General features: G+C 41.0%; 2 protein-coding genes across 2 annotated transcripts in view; one reads left to right on the top strand and one right to left on the bottom strand.

The window, feature by feature from the left end:
• Window positions 1–1691: 1691 nt before the first annotated feature.
• ccn5 (cellular communication network factor 5) lies at window positions 1692–9645 on the bottom strand. Its single transcript, XM_023392934.2, has 5 exons — window positions 8585–9645; window positions 7335–7551; window positions 6526–6774; window positions 4008–4252; window positions 1692–3147 (listed from the first exon to the last, which is right to left on the bottom strand). The coding sequence occupies exons 1-5, from the start codon at window positions 8645–8647 to the stop codon at window positions 2860–2862; spliced, it is 1062 nt and encodes a 353-aa protein (XP_023248702.1). The 5' UTR covers window positions 8648–9645; the 3' UTR covers window positions 1692–2859.
• A 14274-nt stretch (window positions 9646–23919) lies between these two features.
• ada (adenosine deaminase) overlaps window positions 23920–24828 on the top strand; it is a 16122-nt gene continuing 15213 nt past the window's right edge. Inside the window, exon 1 of the mRNA XM_023392933.2 lies at window positions 23920–24063. Coding sequence (XP_023248701.2) covers window positions 23920–24063 — 144 coding nt within the window. The remainder of the gene's footprint in view (window positions 24064–24828) is intronic.

Below are 24828 nucleotides of genomic sequence, written 5' to 3'. Positions count from 1 at the left end.
CTTTATGTACTTGTGTGAAGCTTCATATGTACAGAGTCTTCCTTTTTCTTTTTACATCTCTAACAATAACTTGTGAGAAATGGAAACTGAAACAAATTTGGCTCTATATTAGCAGCCTATTCTTCTAGCACATTAAACATTAAACATGTATGTTATGCCCGTTATACCACACTGTATGTCTATGTCTATGTCATGTAACCACCAGAAGTTATATACTGGTAAATGTAATATTACACACTATCAATAGCCTTCATAGCCAATGTATCATTAGTCAGATAGTGTGATTTTTTTCACATACAAAGGAGAGGATTTTACAGAAATAAGACGACAGTGTGCATTACAGACAATCATTCTAATGGTGGGTAAACTATTACAATAACAAGAGGCACCATGTAATGTGGGTTTACATAAGGTGAGGTTTGTAATCTGATGATATTCTTCTGATATTGTATGTTACACCCCTTTGATAACATCATACAGTTCAACATCACCACAAACTGCAGCTGCCAGAATGATCATACAGCTGAATGAAAACATCTCTAAAACAGTTTCAACACAAACTGAACATGAACGGGGGGTGGGGGGCAACTCCAAGCGATAGCTGTGAAAACGGTTGAGCAGATGGAGGAAATGGTTTTAAAAGGAAGTGAACTGAATCTAAAAATACACATACAGTATTAATTTTAACAATATGTGTTCTTTATGTTAAGCTCACCCCTAAAAATCAAATGTGTGAAACTAAAAATCTGAACACTGATAGAAACCATATTGCCTTCAAGCTGTTGTCACTTCAAAATGTTTTCTCACATTCTGATGATTAAGTGATGAAGCTCCTGCACTCCTCATCCTCAGAGGTTGAATATTTGGTCCAATAGATGTCAGGATATCTAATAAAGTCATGTGGCCATATTAAAAAATATTTTAGTTCTACTACTATTCATGAATTTGGTTGCATTTTCATATGAAACTAGAATCACCTCGTGGCAGCCAAGCTGCAGGAAATGTGGTCACGGTCTCTCCTTCCTGAGTTACAGCATTGAATAAATGCCAGAAGTGTTCTTGCAGAACATTATGATGTCACAGTGAAGTTGACCTTTGACCATCTGGATATAAAATGTCATCACTTCATCATTTTATCCTATTAGACATTTGTGTTAAATTATGTCATAATTAGTGTATGAATTTGTGGGTTTTGTGAGGTCACAGTGACCTTGACCTTTGACCACCAAAATCTAATCAGTTCATCCAAGAGTCCAATTTATGTTTGTGCCAGATGTAAATAAATTGCCTCTGGGTGTTCCTGATATATCATATTCACAAGAACATGAGGTCACAGCCACCTTGAACTTTGACCTTTGCTCACCAAAATCTAATCAGTTGATCTTTGAGAATGTTTGTGGAAAACCTGAAGAAATTCCCCCAAGGCTGTCTTGAGATATCACATTCAAAACATGTTCTGTGACGTCACAGTGACTTTGACCTTTGACCACCAAAATCTAATCAGTTCATTTTCGAGTCCAAGTGAATGTTTGTGTGTGAAGGAATTCCCTTAAGGCGTTAGGAGTGATGATGGAGGAATGATGAAGTGAAATGTTGGGAAAAGTCATGAAAAGCTACAGCATGTACAACATAACATAAACTTGTGAATACTGTAATGAAATGAAAAAATATAAATCAAAAACACAAAAATCATCAGTCCTATATCATCAATATTGACATTTTTCACTATACATAACATCTGTCCAGAATTATTTACAGCAAAACAGAAAATGGAGAAATAAGTGCAATGACTACAAACACACAAACAAAACTATACAAGTTGAAAGCTGCATTGCTCGTGTCAGAAAACAACACAACATTCATCATTCTGTGGAATTTCTATCAAACAAACACGTTCATTGAAATTTGTCTTTAAAACTATTTTTATGACCAAATTCATCATGGTCAATTGTCCTCAATTCATAGTTTAGGTTATTTTTAGGTGGAAAAAATGTATTTGAATTCCAAGAAATTCTTTGTCTCGTCCAAGATACAATTATGCAGAATTACTGAGATTTAATTGGCCCGTTAACCCAGAGTAAAAAAAGAAAGTCTTGGGATTACTTCTTATCCTACTATAAATTTTGGGCTACATATAACTGGTTCAGTCCGTTGGTTCAGGAACATTGGAAGGATCAGACTCCAACTTGATTTAATAATTTGGAACAAAATCAATTGTGTCACAGATGATACCAGTTCTAGTTTCTCACCACTGGCTTCCAGTCTCTCTGAGGATTTTTAAATTTTACTTGTGATATACGAGACAGTACATGATCAGGCACCTTTGTGCTTGAAGGAGTTGTCTTACTCTCTGATATCTGGGAGGAAAAGTCTCAGAGAAGAAAATCAGTGCACATCTTTAAAAATGATCTTTAAATGCACTTGTTTCCCATAAGTTTTACTTTGTGGGTTATACACTCATTTATCCTTGTTTTATATATGATCTCTGACTCTTCTGTCTCTCTGTAAAGCACTTTTTAACTTCTGTTTCAAAAAGTGCTATATACTGTAAATAAAGTTTGATTTGCCAAAATGATTTAGACTCTTGGAGGCCAAGGCCAAAAGACCAAAAAAAAACCATCCCAAGATGCAGGAGAGTACATGAGCTATGGGTAAGTGCAGACTGAGGTTGTCCATGTGTTAAGATCAACATTCATCCCAACTCAATCATAGTTTTTATCTACAAAGATCATTTTCTCCTTCAAGGTCCATTGATTAGAGGATGCTCATGTGGATCCGCCTGATGATACATAAGGTTTCTCCCACTGTCCAGCCCCTGAATCAGTCTGACTGTTCTCATGCAGTGCTCATACAGGCCGATCAGGGCCTGTATGCCCAGAAAGCAGGGTTTCTGTACGGCGAGTATGGGCAATTGTTGTGACAGACGCACGAGTGGATCATCATCACAGCTCGCTGGAGCAGTCTGCCAGAGGGGCAGCGGAAGGTCACCTCAGCAGTGGTGGTTTGGTACGGTGTGCAGCAGCGAGAGTCGGTGCACTGTCCGCAGTACCGCAGCTTATAGGCGCGAGTGCTGTAGCAGCCCTGGTGAACGAGCCGAATGGGCCCTGGTGACGTGTAGCTGGCCTTGCACTGCCCCTGCTGTCGCCACTGGGAAAACACACACAAGGTTAGTGAGAAGAGATAAACCCAGTTAGGATGCAATAATTTGATGATTTGCAGGTTAAAGACTTCTAGATATGTAGATTAGGCTCCGCTTCACTGAAGCAGGTCCTACCAGATAACAAGTACTGTTGAGTCAAATGTGAGCCGGAAATCTCAAACAAATTAAACTGTTTACACCCAAATTTAACCATGACGCCATGAAATCTCTTGACCTGCAAATCAGCGGCTCAATGCTTTACTGAGAGCTTTAGTTATACAACCACATCTGAGCTACAACCCTGCTGCCAGACGATGCAGGAAACCCCCAGATTACATTACTTTTTTTCTGTCCAATGTGTTGTCAATGTTCTGGCTTTTCTGCAATATCTGGGCATGACAACTACAGTTTGGTTAAGGTCACGGTTATGGTTAATAAAATAATTAATAGTTAATTTTAAGTTTGTGAAAGGAGTCCAACTCCGGTCCCTTGCATTAAAGTCCAGCATGCACACTTCTTTGTGGATTGGCATGGAAGATTGTCATTGCACATAAATCATGAGGTGCAGAATCATCCAATAATTCCTGCAGTTGTGTTTTAGATTCTATTTTAGATCCAGTAGCTCTGACTCTAAGAAATGTGTGTCAAGTCAAAGTCAATTCTGTTGATGTAATTGTGTGTTATTAAACAGTCTCACACTGTACATTTAGATATCTTGGAATCTAATTTTTGAGATAATCATCTCTAAAAATTCTTCTTCATTTAAAAAAAAAAAAGAACATGATGGGATTTATGGTGAGGAAAAACCTGACAACATACAGCAGCAGAACTAAGCAGAAGGAGCAGTAGTGTTGTGGGCAGAGCTCACCGTGGGTTTCCTGGGCGGCGGCTGAACCACATGGCAAGGCCGCACTTTACAAAGTCGAGTCTCCATTTGTAGCTTGCAGGAAGGATTCTGGTTAGAAACCCTTGTGGAGACCCCAGCCCCACAGCTCTGGGAACAGGCGCTCCACTGGGTGCTCTGCTCTATACAGGCGGAGGCAGGTGGCACCAGTTTGTTTAGAGGGTGATCCCTCGGGAGAGAGGGCCACAACCTGTTGTCAGTTCTCATGGCTGGAGGAAAACCAGATAAAACAATGACTGGAGTAAGAAGCAAAATTAAAATCACATTCGCAGTTCATGTTGCAGCATGCATGTATGCTGTGATTCCCAGCTCGTTAGCAAGTGATTACTGATTTTAAAGGAGTAGTTTGACATTTTGGGGAACACACTTATTTGCTTTCTTGCCAAGAGTTAGATGAAAAGATCGATACCATTCAGCCAGTAGCAGGTTAGCTTACCTTAGCATTAACACTGCAAATGGGAAAAAGCAACATTAAAAGTATGCCGAATTAGCTATTAGCAGTTCCTGTTCATCAGTGTAGCCATGTATGTACAGACAGCTATCACTGGGTTACTTTGATTATGAAGAAAACTTAAAGACATGATGATTCTAAGACAAGTTCTGGAGTTATAAGGAGGTTTTTTTGTACGATTTCTGGGCAGATTTATTAAAGTTTATTCACAACTGGAAATCAGAGATAATGATATCAGAAAGTGTAAGTCATGTGCAGATTTGAGTGAGATTTGTCGCTGATGAAGGGTTATAACGTCCCAGTTGCCTCTGTGAACTGATTCACAGCCACTGCTGCAGCTCCAACTGCTGATTGAACTTACTTACCCCAGTGAATCGCTTCCAGTAACTCTAAAGTCTCATCTGATTGTTCTTTTTTATTTTGCTTACAAAAATCTCCATTACAGTCCAATACTTTGGATTTTTGTTCATATTAAAATCCAAAGCAAATTTTTGTTCATGCCAAAACTAACATGTAAAAGTCATAATAATCAGCTGATTTTCAGGCATGACATGGCAGCATTTGTATTCAAGAACAAAATGTTCCTTTGCTGTTCTCATAATGCAGTTTGACTCAGACAGTGTTTGGAATTCCAGATGTTTTTAGAGTGGCTTCATTTCCCTAACACACCCCCTTCTCTTTCTCCCTCTCTCTCTCTCTCTCTCCCCCTCTCTGACACACACCCCTTTTAATGCAGTAATTTAATCTCAACATAGCTTCATATGTTTAATTGTCACACAGCTGCGGTTAGTTGTTGTTATGAAACTAGGAAACTTGGTGACTGGGGGAAAAAAAAAATGTTTTGACTTTTCCAAAGACATCTTGGATATATTTGGACTCTGGGAGTTTTCCTCTGCCCAGACACGCCCCAGTTTAATGCAAAAACGCTCCAGTAAAAACTTCCAGACATGACCACCAGTGACAAAGCTCATACAGATGAAGGAAGGATTGGGTTGTCATATGGACTGATCATCAGTGAGTAACAACTGAAGCTGAGGAAGTCAGACAGTACGATGTGGAGATACATCTGGCACCAGCACCCTGACCCTGGAAAATATGTTGTAAATATCCAGCTCTGACATCAGGATAAAATTTAAAGCAGTAGTTCAACATTTTGAGAACTACACTCATTTGCTTTCTTGCAGAGAGTTTGATAAGATCAATACAGGCAGTGTAAAGGTGTGAGGGTTGTATAAATAATGTCATCTAACCCTTATTCACATCTAAGAAAGTGAATAAGCACATTTCCTTAAATGTCAAACTCTTAATTTAACTATTTAATATGTACATATATTGAATTTCCATATATAAAATATGTGTATATATAAAATAAAAACATATGTCAAAATTATAGAGGAAATCTACTACAAATTTTAATAATCTCATATGCCTAGCCCATACAAATATGTATGTTTATGTATGTAGGCTTATATTGTCGACATATGTTACATAAATGTATATCCATCCCAGAGCGTGTCAATATATACAGATATTATATATATTGGGGTCCAAAAGTCTGAGATCATGTTTAAAATTAATGAGAAATTAATAAGAAAAACATATACAAGAATAAAGAATTGTATATGTATGTTGTTTTGATAAACTTGCATATGTAAATTAAATATCTATCCATTCACATATATGGTCACAACATGTGATACCATATCAAAATTCATCATATAGAAATTCTGTAATATATGTACATATACAAATTTTACTGAGAGTATTTCATACATGTTATAAATTCATATTTTCATAAATCCAGAGGATGTATATATGTGATAATAATATATCCCCTCATAATTGACATATGTATGTAATATGTCATAATACATTTCTGTAAGCTTCTACTGTATTTCACTGCTGCTGCTACCAAGAGCTGTACTTTTTAAAAATAAATACACGCTTGCATCAGAGGATGTTTGACGCGTTTTTTCCTTTAAAGGCTGATTTAACAGTCACGTAAATCATCCATCCACCTGTGGAGTTTACCTGTGATCGCATCCTGAATGACTGTGTTCTCCAGGTTTTCACACACCCATTCCTTACAGCATTTCCCCGGCAGGCGGATGTGTTGTGGGTTGGGGCAGTCTGGAGTGGGAAGACGTCCAGTCAGGGGACAAGCTGGGACACAGGTCACCCCTCCTCCCCTGCAGTGGCAGTAAGTGTCACAGGAGGGCTGGAACGACTGGCCCTCCTGGTAAGTGATGCCGTTGACTTCACAGCCCAGATCCTCCTGACCTGTAGGAAACACAGCACAGACGGCGTCTTTTCTCGACCACAACTTGACCTTGGATTGAAGTGGGAAACTTAACCAGGAAGCGAAAAAGATTAATTTAGGCGAAGAGAGAGCGGGTGCGGGGAGGTGGATGGATGCAGGGGGACACAGCAGAGGAAAATCAAAGAGAGCGAGAGGTGAGGACACAGGAGCTGCTGTCCCTGCCAATGGTTGTGTAGTTTTATGGGAAAACAGGCCTCTCTACTGAGAAACTGAGGAGTCTGTTTTTCAATCCATGAGTGTTGTCTCTGCAATCTATCATGCTCAAAGGGCAGTCATTAAAGGAAAAGTGTCAACAGCAGCCCTGGAAATAGAAGCTGAGACGTTTTGGAGTTCTGGCAGAGCACCGTCGCCCAGCAGGCCGTCCTGCTCGGCTGAGCGGACTCTAAACATTAACTGTCTGTTTGTCCCACTCGTGCAGACTGGCTGAGGATCTATCAACCCCTCCCTGCGTGTCCTCCACTCTGTCTTACCCAAACAGACATGGGCCTGGTTGTTTGCTTGTTAAGAAAAAGGCACTCACTGACACACTCCCCAGGGTCTCCGGGAAAGCTGGCGCTATAATCACACTGCAGACCTCTCTGGGTGTCGCAGGGAAACATCTCGGTGCAGGACTGGCCTCGCTGCCTGGCACACACCTGGCAGCACCGGCAGCCATCCAGCACCAGTGGGACTCCTGCGGCGCACTGCAGGGCGGGACTGGGGCAAAGGCAGGGCCTGTCACACAGCTGGCACAACACCTGCAGGGACAGGAAACCTTTGATATTAGTGTTATCACCACCACGATCATCATGATAATCTAAAATGATTAATCTCATTACTACATTTTTATATATGAAAGAGTAAAGAAAATGTTATTGTGTTCTATTGAATCCAACACCATCAGGCCAAACCACTGTTTCCAATTACATGTGTCTGATGGAGCCAAAAACACAGGCAAGATCTAAACAAGCCCAGTCTCACTTAACCAGAATCCCTTCAAGGTGTCCTGACAAAGACACTGCAAAAAAATACAGTCCACCAGCGAGGTATTCCTACTATCAAACATACACTCCAGCAACACCGAGCTTTATGTGCTTACTGCAGATCAACTTTAAACCACAAAACAACATGATCACACTGGATAAGAATGTGCCCCTGACTGCGCACACAGTCTGCTGTTATAAAAGTTATGTAAACATGATTTTGACAAGGTGACTTCGCTTATCTATCGGACTGAAACTATAACCGATTATCGATTCATTTAAAAGTTTATTTTAAAGCAAAAAAACTCTCTCGTTCCAGCTTCTCAGTTGAGAGTATTTGATTTTCTTTGTGTTATGTTGTCATGAAATGAAACTGCACTATCTGTGGGTCAGACTAAACAAGCAAAGACGTCACCTTGGCTTTAGTAAACTGTGATGGGTTTAACACAGAGCTCGTCTACGAGCTTATTTGTGTACAGATAATTTGGCTATAATCACTTTTCTCTTCAGATAAGGAGATGTTGCCCATTTTCCAACATGTCACCACAATTTATGTATAAATGATCACACCGAGAATCTGCCTCAGTGATTTCCTGCACAGAAAATTTCAACGACATTTCAACATTAATCAATCTTAACAATAAAGTGAGCCAAGAAAAATCATAGGAAATCAGCTTCATTGTTTGAACTCCCATGCTTACTCTCTCTCTCTCTCTCTCTCTCTCTCTCTCTCTCACACATACACAGAGAAACAAATAATCATCTCACTTAAAAGTTAGTACTGTAAATAAGCAGGAGCAGGCCTCACCTGTGTAGCCACACACAGCAGCACAGCCACAGCGATCACACAGTCACACAGCAGTCGGTCCATGGGGGCTGGTGTTGCTGATGGAGCTCGGTCCGTCTCTCTAACCTGTGTGACAGTGTGGTGCGACCAGTGCAGCTGTTTGCTAACTGCTCATTCTTGCGCCTGCTGACATTTATAAAGTCTGGACTCTGATGTCACAGGCTGACTACCGTGTAAACAGCCACTGGACCAGCATCAGAAATGTTTCACATTCCTCCTCCTTGCTGCCCATTTCCACTTCCAGACACATACACACAGACACACACGCACACACACCTCCACCCCCAACTCTTTCCCCTCTTTTTCCTTCTCCTCCCTCTCTTTCCAGTCTTGTGGCGCTCTAAGTTTACACAGCTTAACACGAGCTGAGCGGAGAAAAATACATTAGCCAAGTCGTCTACAAGTCAAACAACCTCCAGGGCTTTTGTGGTGATGATTCTGATTTAAGTTGATGAGATTTTTTATCTTGCTGGTGTTTTTAAAAGCTGCTGGTCAGTCAGATATAGCAGCTGATCTTTTGAAAGGAGGGATATGGAACAGATATTTCCACCATTTCATTTTTCATCTCAAAACCCAAAATACATCTGAAACCCTAATGTGCAACTTCAGCCAGACGTAAAAGAGATTTAATCCGTCTCTTCCCTCTGGTTTCCATGGTGTGAGGGCAGCAAGTCTGAGGTTGGAATGAACTTGAATCATAATGATTTCTTCTATTGTAAGAGAAGTCTGATGAAAATTCAAACAGAAGCTTGGAAGGAAACAGTGAAAAAAGAAAACTCCTCAGAGGCCACAAAGACACGTCCTGTATTAGACAGATTGTAAGTGAGCTGCCTAATTACTGAACAGTTATAGCAGAGGCACCAGTGCTCACAATGAGACCGACTCAGGTCTGAATGCAGTGTAACAGCTATCATTAACCCAAAGAGCATGTGTGTTGTGTCTGTGACTATCCCAACGAGACTGAGCTTATACTTGGGCACAGCAGTGCTTTGAGCTAAGTGCTAATGTCAGCATGCTAATATGTTCACAATGACTAATACTACCATGTTGATGTTTAGTAAGTGTAACCATTGTCACCATCTTAATTTAGCATGTTAGCATGCTAACATTAGCACTAAAAGTACAGTACAGCTGACATTAACTTTGCAAGAATTTGGCCTCTACTTGACAAATTAAATTTTGACCTGACCAGGGAATCACCAAAGTGAGTACAATTAATCATGGTCTTCTTCTGCCCCAGTACACGCCTTGTTCCATGGCCTGACTTTGGCCCATATACAGCATGATTGTACTTCCACATCTGGACCAATTCTGCCACACACAGAAAATCAGTCAATACAGGAGGATAACAGCCAGACTCTGCCCAGTTGTGGAAATATATGGGCCAGACATGGGCCGAGGACTCAGGCATATTGTTGGGCCAGAAGTTCAAATGTCATGACTGCTGGGGAGAAAAAGTTAACAGTTTGAAAGAAGTATTCAGATCCGTTACTTAAGTAAATGTAGTAGGCCTAATACCAAATGCAAAGTTAGGCAAAATGTAGCCTACTTAAAAAACCAAAAGTAAAAGTACTCCATGCAAAAAATGGCCCCTGTGGGTGTTATACTTCTATATAAGACATGAAGCTATTTATCTTATGTACTCTTGGTTAGTTTAATCAATAAAAGTTCATCACATTTTATGTTGTAAAAAGTAACTAGGAATTGCATCTGTCAGATACATGTAGTGGAGTAAAAGGATTCATTCAAAAGGATTATAAATGTACAAAATTTCATGGCAGTTCAACAGATAGTTATTGATATAAGTCAGGATCAAAGTGGTGGACAGACTGACTAGCATGGCTAAAAACTAAAAAAAAAAGTTTATTTTACAGCACAGTTACGTACACGGAGCATATGATAAGAATGTTGTCATAACATGCCTGAATCTAAATACTGCAGTAGAAAGACTGCTGACTGAAACAGAAAGTAAGCCATTCATGCTAAAAGGAATTCAGTGAAAAGTAACACTAGATTCCTGAATTTCAACATCAGTCATTTGTCACAGAGCTGGGTGGGCAGTAAAGACATCCACTGATGAGTTATAAATAGAAGGAGACAGACAGAAAGATAGAGAAGAGGAAAGTATGTCTGTCCCTGGCAGGTGGCCTCCAGGTGGCCAGCCAGCATAGATGTACTCCAAGGCCTCAAATACTGCTTTCTCTGAAAACTATGCTTTCCTGGCCACCACTCCATGTGTTTTCCATGCTCTCCAAGAATGACAGAGGCTGGAAGGATTGCATTATAACGTTCAATAGCTCCACTATAACATGCAGGACTTTGTCCACTGAATATTACAAATACCACTCAATATCAGGAAAAATCTTCAAGCCTCTCTTGAGCTTAAAATCCTGAGTCTTGTATGCTCTTAAATATATTTGGAAGGACAAACTGTATGAATAGTCCAGCTTCATTATGCTAGCTCTATGAACAACTACTGTGTGAGAAGGAGTCAAGTCATAATATCAACAACTGTAGCCAGTATCAGTCATAGTGAATTCATGTCTGCCAACTTAAACCAGAAGAGCCAGAGAAGGCTCAACACATGTTTCCAGAGCACACAGATGTTGGAGAGGTCCCAAACAGTAAAGCATCACTCTCACTGACAATCGACACTTTTGAAGAACCTCCCCAAATCCTGTACAATGACACCCATTCAGTTTTAGGTGAATATTGTTTTGGTATGTGCTGGGGTGTAGGAAGAACCCATTGGATCCCTTGTTGATTCATGAATGCAAAAACTGCAGGGGCAAAGTAATGAAAATATTATTTGTCCTGTAAATGTTAGAAAAGAATGAATTGATCTAAGAGCTGAAAGAAAAGTAAATCTCTCTACCAAATCTGTCACTGTGGAGCAAAAATGTCTAACACATGTTCAGAAAAGTCGTCCAACAACCCAGAAATACCTTAGTGCAGGCAGCATGAAATACAGCGAAGACTAAGACTGTTGTAATGACACTCAGAGGTGACACTCTGCTAAAGTTATGCAGTGGTAAAATCATATTTACAGATGTGAAACCCTGCAGTTCTGATTGTGAAAGAGAAAGAGAAAAGAAATGCTCCCAATTTCATCTCTCTATAGGGAGGGATGGCAATGTCTGTTTGTCGGCCTCCACTCCAACTGAAATATCTCAACAACTATTCGCTGGATTGTTATCAAAGTGTGGACAGACATTCATGGTTCCCAGAGGATGAATCTGACTGACTTTTGTGATCCCATGACTTTTCCTCTAGAGCAACCATGAGGTTCAAATTTGTTGTTTTGAGTGAAATAGCCCAAAAACTTCTGCAGCTATTTAATTAATTTATTTGACACAGACGTTAATGTCCTCCTCAGGATGAACTGCACTAACTTTAGTGATCCTGTGACTCTTCATTTAGCAGCAGCATCAGGTAAAATTATTAATTTGTCCAATTCTTCGGTTTATGACCAAATACCTGCAAAACTAATGTCATGTCCATCAGCTACAGCTTGTATATAGTTCGAATAAGAAAATGTGAGCATGCCAACATGCTAAACTAAGATGGTGAAACATCAGGTTAGCATTGTCAGTGTGAGCATATTAACATTCTGCAAATTGACGAAAAGACCCATTTGCACAAGTTGGAAATGTTTCAACTTGAGCAAAAAATGGAGGCAATGGGTGGAAAATAAAAGACAAGTGGAGTCGCTCGAGTTCTTAGTTCACAAACACATGGGCATACTCCCATAGACACAGTTGATTCACCTGTAGCAAGCTAGCTAGCTAATGTACAATTGGTCGAATACGTTTCGCTTTCTGACTGAACACACCTTTAATCTTGTTTTGTTGAAATGGTTGAACAACTAAAATCATACAAATCAATACTGACATCGAGAGCACAGTCAGCTGGTTAAAAATATATCTGCAAATCAAAGCAGATTAAAAACTCTGTTCATATGTTTTGATTCTACAGTTAATTTTTGGCCACTGTAGTTTCAACAACCACAACACCTTCTAATGCCCTACACATTTTTAGGCTGGTGCTTTTTCTGAAAAGTACATTTCCATACCCCCCAACACTGTGACCTCAGCAAACCCAGACAATATTCATGTCTGCCAGTCTGTGGGTTTTGGTTCACCAACTAGCTGTGACTGATTTGACTGTGACTCAGAATAAACAGACTGTGGGCTGTAACAGCCACAAATAATACTCTAATCTTCTCCCGGCACAATATTTGACACATACATAACATGCAGAGCAGCTCCGAGTGCACTTGGTAGGCTAATTAGTGTCTGAGGTTTTGGCACCCTGTGTCGCTGACAGTTTTCCGGTCACTGGCACATTGGCACTGCCAAATCTGCAGGTATCCTTTCAGTGAGGAAGGCCGATTAGCCATGACTGTTGGAACAGTCACAAATAGCAAAAACCTGCAAGTGGTCCAGCCCTGAAGTCAGAAAGCATGTGTGAGTTGTAGTCTATTCACGATGTTGATGTACTGAGTTGTACTGACTCATTGTTCCAGTAAGGATTTCGGAGAGGTAATGTAATGACGGGCATCAGTGGATCACCACCGCACCCTGTAGAGGTCACAGACTGAGCTGTCTTAATCCATTCAAAACAAATGTTCAAACTGCACCGTGTCTGTTCTGTCTGCTTCTCCCTCATCTTTCTTTATGACTCCTTCAACACAACCTCAGCTCAAATACTTTTCCTCTAACAGCAACATGGGTTTGAGATTTTCCTGTAGATAATACTGTCTTGGCTTTGAATACTGCAGACCCAAATTACTTCTGCACAGATTTCTCATTTATTCAACGACCACTAGAACACAGCGCATGAAGTTGAAGTCACTTGTTTTCATTCAAGATATTTGGATGAATCTGGGCAGGAGTCCGAAAAGTGGAAATGCAGTTTTCAGTCATAAAACTTTTAATAGGGAGGAAAAAGACAAGATGAAGACGTAAATGTTCAAGCAGACGGAAAAGTTTCCTAACATTTACATAACATAATGACCAGCAGCAAAAGTACTTTCACCAATAAGATGTCCAGGTGTTTCCGCTGAAAGCACTCTTGTGAGCCGCAGAGGAAATCCCACAGGTGCACAGCTGTTAAATGATGAAATATTCATCTTAAATAGTGAGTAGTCTAAATATATCCAAAACAGCGAACTGAGACAGAATTTAATTCCACCTAGCCATTCAGCCAGAGACTAAATATGGTAATTACCTAAATTCCACACACCAGGAGTCTAAAAATGTAGAGAACAGAATCTGAAACCACAAAATGGAAACATACCGGAGAAAAAGAATTTTTCAAGGTCTGATTGTATAAGTCCTGTGTGCATGTACATATTACTGCATTTATATGATTAATGTGTCAAGATGTGGTCCAGATGTAAGCAGCTACAGTAGGATACACACACACACACACACACACACACACACAGAGCCAGGAGTTTTCCAACACGGGTAACGCAGGCCACGGCCAAAATGTTTTCCCTAAAATGACACCTACATTCCAGGCATTCCAGCTCGATGTGTGAAAATCCCACAGTGTTGCCACAGGAACACCTAGAGCTGACGATAAGGACGTCGTCCTGGCCAAAGGTCGCCTCCTGACGTACACGGGGCCGAGGTCACTGCCGTGTCCACAACGACAAAAGAAAAAAGCACAGATCGTCCAGACACTCATTCACACCCACTCATTACGGCAGCTGCAGTGACAGATGTGTCAGGAAAGGGTGAAACAACTGTCTGTACAAAATCACATGCTCCATCAAAACCCAAAGAATGTTGCTCTAATGATCTAACTGACTGAACTTGTGCAGCTTCGCATATCAGTTTGGTTTCAAATTAGCTTACTGGAAATGGAATTTCTGACAGGTGATATTTACAGTAATGTTAATGCAGGAGGAATCTCTGAAGCTCTCCCATATCTGAAATTTCTCTAGGGATGTCTCTGTCAGCAAGTCCACAACTTTGGTCAGAAATATCTCTATTGGATGAACTGAATCTTGGTGCTCTGAGGGTAAATCCCACAGACTTGGATGAGCCCCTTACTTTTCATGTGGTGCCACCAACAGGTGAAAGATCTTACGTACGCAGTGAAATATCTTATCTAGCTACAGACATTAATGGTTCGCTGATAGTGTGTCTTATTGACTTTGATGTTTCTTATTATTTTGAGTTTTTCCCCTTGTGTGATTTAAGGGTCTAAGGAGGAAAGTATCTGGACATCTATGGGGTGGACTCCCATAAACTTTTCTGTCCTCACATTCAAGTACCCCTCGGGAGTTTTTCATCTAGCGCCACCATCTGGTCAATTTCTTTCTTTGTCCAAATCTTAACCAAAAACCTGCAAAACACATGACATTCATATCAGCCTCAGTTGCACTCATCTGTTCGGTGCTAATTAGCAAATGTTAGCATGCTAATGCTAACAGATTGTGATCATGACACTGTACCTGCTAAAGGGGCTATTTGTAAGTTTTCTCTGCCGTCGGATGTGGTGTCTTGGGGTGGTGGTGATTTTCACTTGACAAGACCTTTGGCCATCATTGCGTTTTCCACAACTGGAAACAGCTTTCGGTGAGTAAAGGAATGAAGTTTGATGCTGGACTTGCAACGTTTCTTCTAGACTGGTAAGTAAACAGCTTTTAATGCTAACGCTGGCTATGTAGTAAAAGCGAAACTTACAAATAGCTCCTCCAAACATCAGCATGTTAGCATTGTCCTCAGGCGCTGTGAAGCCCACTGACACACTGGATGTAACCGACTGTACATAACTTACATAACTTGCATCATCTTCTCAATTCTGGTCACTTTTATTTGTTCGAGTTCAGGTTCAGGAGGTTGTTTGTGGAGAGCTGATTGCAGCAACACAGTGTAGAAATAGCGTCCTGCATTCGCTGACACACCTAAACCAACAACACATCCATTTCTAGCTTTGGTTACTAAAAATAAATCAGAACAAATAAATATGCAACAAGGACTCAGTTCATGAAGGAAGCCACTTCCTAGCCTAGCACACAGTGTCAATATTTTTAGCCGAGATTGTCGCTGACTTCAGGCAAAGGAAAGATGCAGACAGCTGGAGACGTGTGAATGTCATCACAGACGCATTTACAGTGTTGCCAACTGCAAAGCATCATTTTTAGCTCTGAACACATCTGATGTTGTCTACTGAGAACAAAAGCACAAGACACACTACTAAAGGAATGTTGGAGGAACATTTAAACTCATTTTAAAAAGTAATCCAGCTCACATTTGCATGATTGATTAGTTTTATCTGCTTTCTGGGAGCCAGGGGAAGCATCACAGACTTCCTCATATGTCACCGACAGAAAATTATTCCAGTCAATTTCCAGAGACAACACCAGTAACATTTGGAGAGCGCATGGGTATAAAAACAACTGACCACAACTCTGAGATAAACAGACTCTCTTGGACACACAACAGTAACTTAATTACAGGTGAAATGGTTCAGTGATGGCATGAAGCAACAGTTGCCAGAGTGTGGGAGTAGTCAGGATGTACTGTTCCTTTCCCAGTGGTAATTTGGAAACAGTCTGAAAAGCATGCATTTTTAACTTCTCACAATGTTTGGGTTCAATTTCTGGTAAATATTTTCACTGACATTCTGTGTTCTGTTTGTGAGGATGAGTCAAATACTTCATCTTTCATTCATCGACTGATTGGCACTTCCCCTCAGTCTGTTCCAAAACACATACCAGTGCTGAGTAATCATATATTCTATTTAAGTATTAAGTATCCCACAGTAAAAATACTTCAATACAAGTTAGTAGCATGATATTATTAAAAAAACAAAACAATAAAAAGCATTTATGGTTGCCTAAATCTCTTATATTTAAGGATCTTTCTCTCACCAGGGAGTTCCTTCCTGTAAGAGTGTGGAGGGTTTAAACAGCCAGACAAATTAGCACTTGCTCTTAAACCACAATCTGCAGTGACTTTTTTAAAAACATGATCAGAGCCCTCTAGTGGCCAAACAGGGAAAGTAAAAATGTTCACATTTCCTGATCCCTATTCTTATTTTATCACCATTACCTTGTATTAGTAGTAATATATCATGATATGCTGTTATCTCACACCTAATTACTGTCGATTCTGTGTGAGGCAGTGAAAATGTCCCATAAACATTAACTTTCATGACAGTTTTGTCACAAATCCATGTAACTGGTTTTGACATGTTACAGCAGGAGTAACAGGTGTAATGGATGTGAGGATGAGAAAATGAACGGTTAGCCTACTGGGACACTTGAATGAAGCTGACCAATTGTTAATGTTATTAGAAACCTTTGCTTTTTTCTACTATGACAAGTCAAAATGTCTGCTGTGAAAAGTTCTATTTGTGGGAGACATCTGTGACAGAACAGATATAATAGATCATTTAACAGGTGTGATTCCATGTGTATCAGTTTCAGGGACCTGGTTGTTCAGTATGCATGCAGTGTCATGGCTGTGATTCTTACAGGGCCGTAGCTCATGTTGAACACACTCAAGCACCTCTGTATTTATTTTCCCTCTCAATTTAGGGGTTTTATTGATGGTTATACAGGGAGTTTAGAGGAAATCGGTTTAAACTTACACATGGTGGGTGTTTCACAGACTGATTTCAGTATTTTTAGACACAATACACTATATTTTGTCACAGCTCAAGAAGGAATCAAATGCACAACTGAAAAAAACTGAAGAAAAGTTTAAACAGCACCTTTATTAAAGGGGTAGTTCAGGTGAGAGCAGGTAAGGGCTAGTCCGGTGGCTGGTAGCCAGCAGGAACACCAGGCAAAATGTGGAATTCAAAAACAATAAACAGGCAGGTTAAAAACAGGTGGGTACAAAAAGGCTGGAAACCTACTGCTGAGATGACACAATAGACATGAGTGCAGGATGCAACTTGAATATACACTGTGGAACAAAGGAGGGAATGGGGAACAGGTGAGCATGGGGGTGTGGGGGAATCAGGTGAGTGGAAAGTCGGGAAGTGCTGGGGTTACTGCAGGGCAGGTGGAAGAGGCGGGGCCTGCAATTACCAGACAAAGCAGACAGAGGGATGTGAGGGGGGGTCAGCTCTATGTAGCATTTTCAGCTAAAAAGCTCTAAACAGCCGCTGTATGCTACCAGCTCTACAGGAAACAGCAGACAGGCACAGTTAGCTGGTGAACACAGTGGAGCATTTAGTGGCTAAAGAGCCAGATATTTCCCTCAGGAGTTAGTGGACACCGATAGAAAGTGAAGAAGAGCGCGAATATTGGACTTACATTCATCCGGATGCATGAAACACACCTCTGAATGAATGCTAATGTCGCTCTGTATTTATTTGATGTGCAGATAAGCAACACAAGGCCCCAAGTGGAAAAAAATCTATTAATCCAGCTTTCAAAAAATGAATAAATAAATAATAATTCAGATTTTCTCCACCGGATTTTTTTCCTAATATTGTGGATAAGGCTAAGGAAACAAAACTTGCACAAAATATAAGTGAATAGTATAGTATAGTATAGTATAGTATAGTATAGTATACACAATAATATTTGTGAATGTGGGAAGATCCGAAGCACTTGTGAAATCCACAACAGAAAATTGAAAGTGCAGCCTCCTCCTCCTCCATCACACAGATGTGTTGTATGCTGCTCTGATATAACAAAGGTTGAAAAGCCTGATGCAGTCTTTGAAAATCAAACATAAATATGGCAGGGGGGAAATTTTAACACAGTGCCACTGAGAAATCAGTGCGGAGCTGTATATCAAAGAACAGGTATAAACACATTGCCTTGATATGATGGAGGATGAAAAGACGTTTTAACTTTCAAAAGGGTTTTAATGGTCAGGAACTGAACCGGGGCTTCATGCATGGCAGGAAAAACCACCACTGAACCAACATGATGGATGTTTGTTCAATGTACAGATTTTGTGAGGTTATGTCTCAGTGCCACCTGCTAGACATTTTTAATAGCAGGGGAACCTACAACCAAAATCAACAATTACTTTTTTAGCAGCTGCTGCCAATTATGTCCAGACAGATGTTTCTCTCATTAGACCAGCTCAGAGTCCTTGTCATCCAGGAGGAGGGCAGGTAGTCGTATGGTACGATTTGAGCCGCAGGCCTGGTGAAAGTTTTGTCCTTGACCAGAATCTCCAGTGTATGAACTCCTGTCATCATGTCCAGGCTTTACAGCTTTGACAGTTTCAACAAGCCAGTGTGCTCTAGCAGACGAGTCTTCCTCTAACGTTACCACCGACTGACCCACCTGTCAAGTTGTCTTTGTTGTCTGAGCCTGAAGACCAGGTACGTAATTTCACTTCCAGAACCTATCACTAAGATTTTGACTGTGCTGACACAACTTCCTGCTCAGTAACTCAGACTCTCGGTAACCAGCTGTTGTAGGACTTTAACACCAATTAAGGGAAATCTTGAAATAATAGTTGGACCGGGGCAGAACAAACTGTACAACAACATTCAGGTGCGTCAGCTTTTTCTCTGAATGGTAAAATGGTGTCCGCTTCATGGTCCCACACAAAACCCACTGTAAGACCACAATGTATAATTTTACACATTAAACAAACAAGATATAGCGAGTTAATTAAGGAGCTTTAGAGGTGCCACTTCCTCTGTTCCCAGTCTTTATGCAGAGCTAAGATAACTGGCTGCTTGATGTCCCTCCAAATTGAGCTTACAGGTGTAAAAAATGCATTGCTCTTCTCACTTAAGTGTTAGCAAGAACGCTAATAAGCATATTATGGAACTATTCATTTAACGCTACAGCATATATTTATATTTACAACATAATATTCATGAGATATTTAGTGTGCTTCCAACAGTTTAGGGAAGTCCCTTTACTATTTTAAAATGTGACAAAGGCCCTGTACATGAAGTCCGTAAAGAAAAGGTTTTCTGAGTCATGGGAGAAGTTGACTGCCCTGCACACAGCTCTAACCTCACCCCCAATGAACACTTTTAGGACGAACTGGAACATTGACTCCGATCCAGACCTTATCACCCAGGGCCGGTGCTCGAGCCGCTCTTGTGGCTGAAAGGGAAAAAGTCACTGCGGCCAGGATCCTTTGTTATGGAAAGTCTTCCCAGAAGAGTGGCATCTGTTGCGACAGCATATTAATGGCCATGGTTTTGGAATAAGATTTTCATCACTCACATGTGGGTGTCTGTAATACTCAATAATACTCAGCTTGCCCTGCCAATGTCGTTATTGCAAGCAAGTGATCTGTCGAGAAGAATAATTTGGGGAAATATGCTTATTATTTATGATTGATATCACTCTCATGTCTGTACAGTTAGCTTAGCTTAGCATAAATACTGAAAACAGGCTGGCTCTGTCAAAGTCTCTAAGGCTCACTAATCAACACATTATATCTTTTTTCCTCTGTTCCTTTAACGTCTCTAAATCATTTCCCCTTTTTCTTCTTGTCAGCACAATATGAACTGAATGGGGAATCTTGACCTTGTGGTGTGTTTTTTTCTCTCTTTTCAAAAACATGTGGACAGTAAAACTCAGTAGTTGTAAAAACTGAAAATATTTGGAGTTAATTTAATAGCCGGTTGCACAATATTTGAATAAAATATCACACATTTATGAATGTAGGAAAGACTTCTTCTAAACGACGCATTTATAGTTTAACAACTTTGGCCACACCATTTTTTCAAATATGATGACAAAGTCTTTGGGTTATCCCCGAATAAAAACCGCAACCGCAAGTGAAACCAATGGTCTCTGATAAGACAAAGATTTATGTCAAGAGTCAATCATTGCACAATCTCCCTTATCTTTGCTAATGTTATTAGGAAAACCAATGACGGATTGCTAAAACACTAACAAGTACATAGTGCATACTTGTTTGTGCAGTTATTTTCAATTACCACTTTGTGTGTGAATCCAAATGCATTCATTGCATGTTGAGAAAACACTACAGGTGTCCTGTGAGCTACAACCACAAGATGGTGCTAACTGACAAAGACACCACATGATCCAGTGGCAAAGCAACCTCTGTTCAGGTTCAGTCTTGATGAAGTTTGCACCAGATGTGCTTCTTCACTGGAAAGCTGTTCAGTGAAATCTGCTGACCACAGAAGCAGGAGACTAGCCTCAGTAACCAGGACATTTTATTTCTTATTACATGTTGCTGTTCAAACCTGATTTTCAAGCTTTGAGCGCGACAGGTGAAATTCTACTCTGCCAAGTGTACTGAGTTGGCACCATCAATATGACTAGATGTCCCAATAACATTTTACTCGTGACTTGGGCAAACCAATCATTTAAGAAAAAGACTTTTGACTTTGAAGAGGGATTGGGACGTTGCAAAAGGCTTAAAATATCTCAAAGCTCTGCTCAAGCACGTGACATGACTGAAAGAGTCACTGCAGCGGTTTTCTCAGTGTTTCAAAGCAGGAAAGAAATCATGCAGAGAAAGGAAATCTATTTGATGGAAGTGGAAGTAGAAGTCACACACATATAACAATGCAATAATGTTGATGGGGTCACAAGAGGATATTGGAGGTTAAACCCATAAATCTGCATTTAACCGTTTAACAGCTGTTTGCCCAAATAGTAATTACCTGGTTTCCCACTTTCCATTTGTTGATGTATTTTTGGTCTCGTGGGTCAAAAGCTGCTGCACTTCATCACAGTAAAAACTGAATGAGGAATCTTAACCTTGTGATGTGTTTTTTCTCTCTTTTCTCTTGTGATTGCAGTACATGCAACAAACTCTCAAAATTGCTTATAAAAGCCTTATGAGCTTAAGCATATAAGTATGAAATTCTAACTTTAACAGCTGTTAAGACTGATTTCAGCACTGTGGAATCAGTCTTTTTATATATATATAAATATGAGTATTATTATCAAAACACAATGTCATGTTTTATTGGTTTTACTTCCTCATGTCTTGGGTCCCACAGACAGCAACATTTGCCTTTTCCCTGTAAAATAAAACCAGATATATAGAGAAGTATTAAGTTTTAAACTTTCACTTTGCACCAAACTCAACTTACATATTTGATAGAGGTGACAAAATACAAAAATTACCATAATCATTGTTATGCCAAACACTTCTTTTCTTAACGACAAAGCAAATACTCAATTAGAGGTCAAGGTTGAAGGCAGGATCTCCCTGAAGGCCAACGGCGAAGACAGATCTTCCTGGATCAGGACACCAGAGGCAAGTCCTCTCTGGAAGCCTATATACCAGCAGGACAATGATGGGTCACCTCATGAGATCGAGCAGGAGGGTGTTGGTGGAGGCTGTTCCCCTCAGATAGAAAAGCTGGAAGATGACCAGACAGACAGAGCCTCTCTGGAGGATGACTCTAAGGCTGGCAATATATGTGAGACTGGTGCCGTAGGCAAGACCGCTAGCAAACAGACTGGAGATCTGGAGCGACAGTCGGCACCAGAGGACTCAACTGCTGGTTGAGTCCTCTGGTGCAGGTCAGTAGGAACAGTTGAAAGGAAATCAGGAGCTGATCACCAATGGGAGAACAGAAGTGATGTTGGCTGAGACCCCTGACTCGGGAACAGACAGAACCTTAGCCAGGACCCTCACTGGAGGGACAGATGAGTCATTGGCCAGAACCACCGACCCAAGAACAGGCTCAGGAACAGACAAGATGTTGGCTGGGACCCCTGACCCGGTAACAGACATAACATCAGCAGGAACAGCCTACTCAGGGTCTGATTTGTGGTCTGGCTGGAGGTCAGTCGTTTTGCTGGGCAGCAAAGCCTCTGCATAGCTGGACAGCTGTGGCTCAGGGGCACTTGAGGGAACAATGTCTCTGTAACCCACGCTTCCTTCCAGGGAGTCCACCCCCTAGAGATCTGAGAGCAATAGCCAAGCGATTCCCCAAAAAAAAGGGGGACTGCTTATGGTCTTCGGGGTCAGGAACTGGTCAGAAAGCTAGTCGGCCCGGGAACAGGATCAGACAGATGGTGGAGTAGAGGGCAGCAGGCTCATGAACCCGAGCCGAATCAGCGGGAGTGCAGGCTGGAGGAGAGCAGGCCTGAGGTGAGTCGACTGAGATTCAGCAGACTGGGAGACTAGCGTATGGCTGGACAGGGTGTTGAGGTTGAAGGCTCGAGCAAAACAGGGTCTGAAGCAGAATTGGCCATAAATCTTCCCCGGTCACGATACCATTTTGAATCAACACCCGAACCAATTCTTTCTGTTCGGTGTTAGAGATATGCAGGTTGTAGGCCCACATGTTAAATCCCTGAATGCAGAGTATCACTTAATTTAGTTCCTCCTCAGAAATCTTTTAATGTGCTGGATGGAAAACAGGATGGAGGACCCAAATGCAGACTGGCGAGCAGGTAGGTGAGGGGGAGTTACTTTAGTTACAACAAATTGCAGGGATAAAAGAAAAGCCAAAAACCAGGTGAAGGACACTAGGAAACACAGGAACTAAAAAACAAAGAACCGAGCAAATCTTAAGAACAAAAAAACATAAGTCTTCAGTTGGATTGGTAGCAACGAAGTCAAAAACACCACATACACACCAAGAGAACAGGAGACAAAACACAAGAGAAAAGGCTGAGACACCCACGTACAAACCAAACCGAAAGAACTTAACACACTGACAAAGACTGAGGGGACTGGAGACGTAAATACACAAGGGAGCCGAGAGGAATAGCGGTCAGGTGACACTGCTTACGGCTATAACAAGTAATCACACAGGCGGGAAGAAACACAGACAGGAAGTAAAATGCCCAAACACACAAGAGATAAGTGATTACCAGAATAAAACAGGAAGCATGTGGAGTCACTAAAGGAGCAGATCAGGACACAAACAGAAAATCTTCAAAGAAATCCAACTTTCATTTTTCAGTTTGCATTTTTACAAAACAGCAAAGCTTAAGGGAGAATTAGTGATTGTGAGAGAATGAAACATAAGAAGACAGGATATTCACATCCCTGTGATAATGACCTTTAAAAAAAATCAATTAGAGACAACACATTCCTTATGTAAAAACACTGTTATTTGTTTGTAGCCTATATGAAGAGCACTTCACATAGATATAACATATGACATAATGAATTAGCCGGGAGGTAAAGCTCTCATCACATGGGTGCAAAGCTGCTGCCATACCGGGCCGGTAATCCTTCTACCTACTGTAGTGTTAATGCACACCGCTCTGTGTAACTCGACACCCTCTCTCTTAGTTGTACACTAACAGCACTTCTCGGTGCTGTTTTTTTTTTTTACCTTTTTTTTTTTTTTTTTTTTTTTTGCCCTTGCGTGAACAAAGGCGTGTCCCAGAGACCATGCATATAATAGCCAGACGGGCAGCGATGAGCATTGGCTCTCCAGTCCTCAGCGCTCTGTGCACCAGCAGACTCACCGGCAGCCGCAGGACCTCTACGATGGCCGAGCACACTCCTGAACAAGTGGTATTCAACAAGCCCAAGGTACGTGACCAACCGGTGCCGCTGTAGTAGAAGCATTAATCATTTAAACGGAAAGGTGGTGAATTATTGACGAGCGCGCTCGTATTCACTCACATGTGACTGTGTGTTGAAGCAGCGCGCTGTAACAGTCCCTGTGGCAGGGAGGAGGAGAAGAAGAGTGCTTTCATAAAGACAGACATCAAGTCTTACCTTATAGAAACAAAAAGCAGTTACTGCTTTATTTGTGTTTGTGTAACCTTGTTAAAACAAGGAAGAACATTTCCATTGCTTACAGTTTGACGTGTGACTGCTTGTCTTTACACAAGATCCCACAAGCTCCACCACTGTGATGAATGACTTCAGCCTTTGACTCAGACTGATTGCTTAAACCTGGATCCTGCTTTTTTAACAGCTTCTGTGGTCAGAGGGATTCTGCATGATTTGCATATTTGGGGGGATGAAGGGAATCACTTGTAATTCATGTGACCGATGTTCTCGCGCTTCAGGCACAGAGAAGTTTATTTTTACATTATTGTGCAAGATATCTTAATAGTAGTTCTTCTGTTGACTGGTGGGGAGAACTGAGGGGAACAAAGCCTGAAAAGTAGCTTTAATTCTCAGATAGTTGGATTTAAACCTCGGGAACTCAGGGATGACATATACGCCCTTTGGACTGAACGCGCACCTGAGCGTGTACATCCAGTCTGAGCTGATAAGGAGAGTGGAAATGACGGGTTCAGTGGCAGAGAAATGGAAAGACATACAGCACAGAGAGGGGGGGGGGGG

This window comes from Seriola lalandi, unplaced genomic scaffold (assembly GCF_002814215.2).
Source record: "Seriola lalandi dorsalis isolate HSWRI2012SDOR001 ecotype SW California unplaced genomic scaffold, Sedor1 jcf7180002054927, whole genome shotgun sequence".
In the NCBI taxonomy this organism is placed as follows: domain Eukaryota; kingdom Metazoa; phylum Chordata; class Actinopteri; order Carangiformes; family Carangidae; genus Seriola; species Seriola lalandi.
The sequence above is the reverse complement of the archived record's forward strand: the minus strand, read 5'-3'. Positions and strand labels throughout refer to the sequence as shown.

Bases quoted from the DNA above. Each gene is read 5' to 3' on its own strand.
- ccn5 (XM_023392934.2), bottom strand. From the start codon at position 8,647: ATGGACCGACTGCTGTGTGACTGTGTGATCGCTGTGGCTGTGCTGCTG. The intron at 7,552-8,584 runs GTGAGGCCTGCT...CTGTCCCTGCAG, and splicing joins TGCTGTGTGTGGCTACACAG to GTGTTGTGCCAGCTGTGTGA. The intron at 4,253-6,525 runs GTAAACTCCACA...GTTTTCCTCCAG, and splicing joins CATTCAGGATGCGATCACAG to CCATGAGAACTGACAACAGG.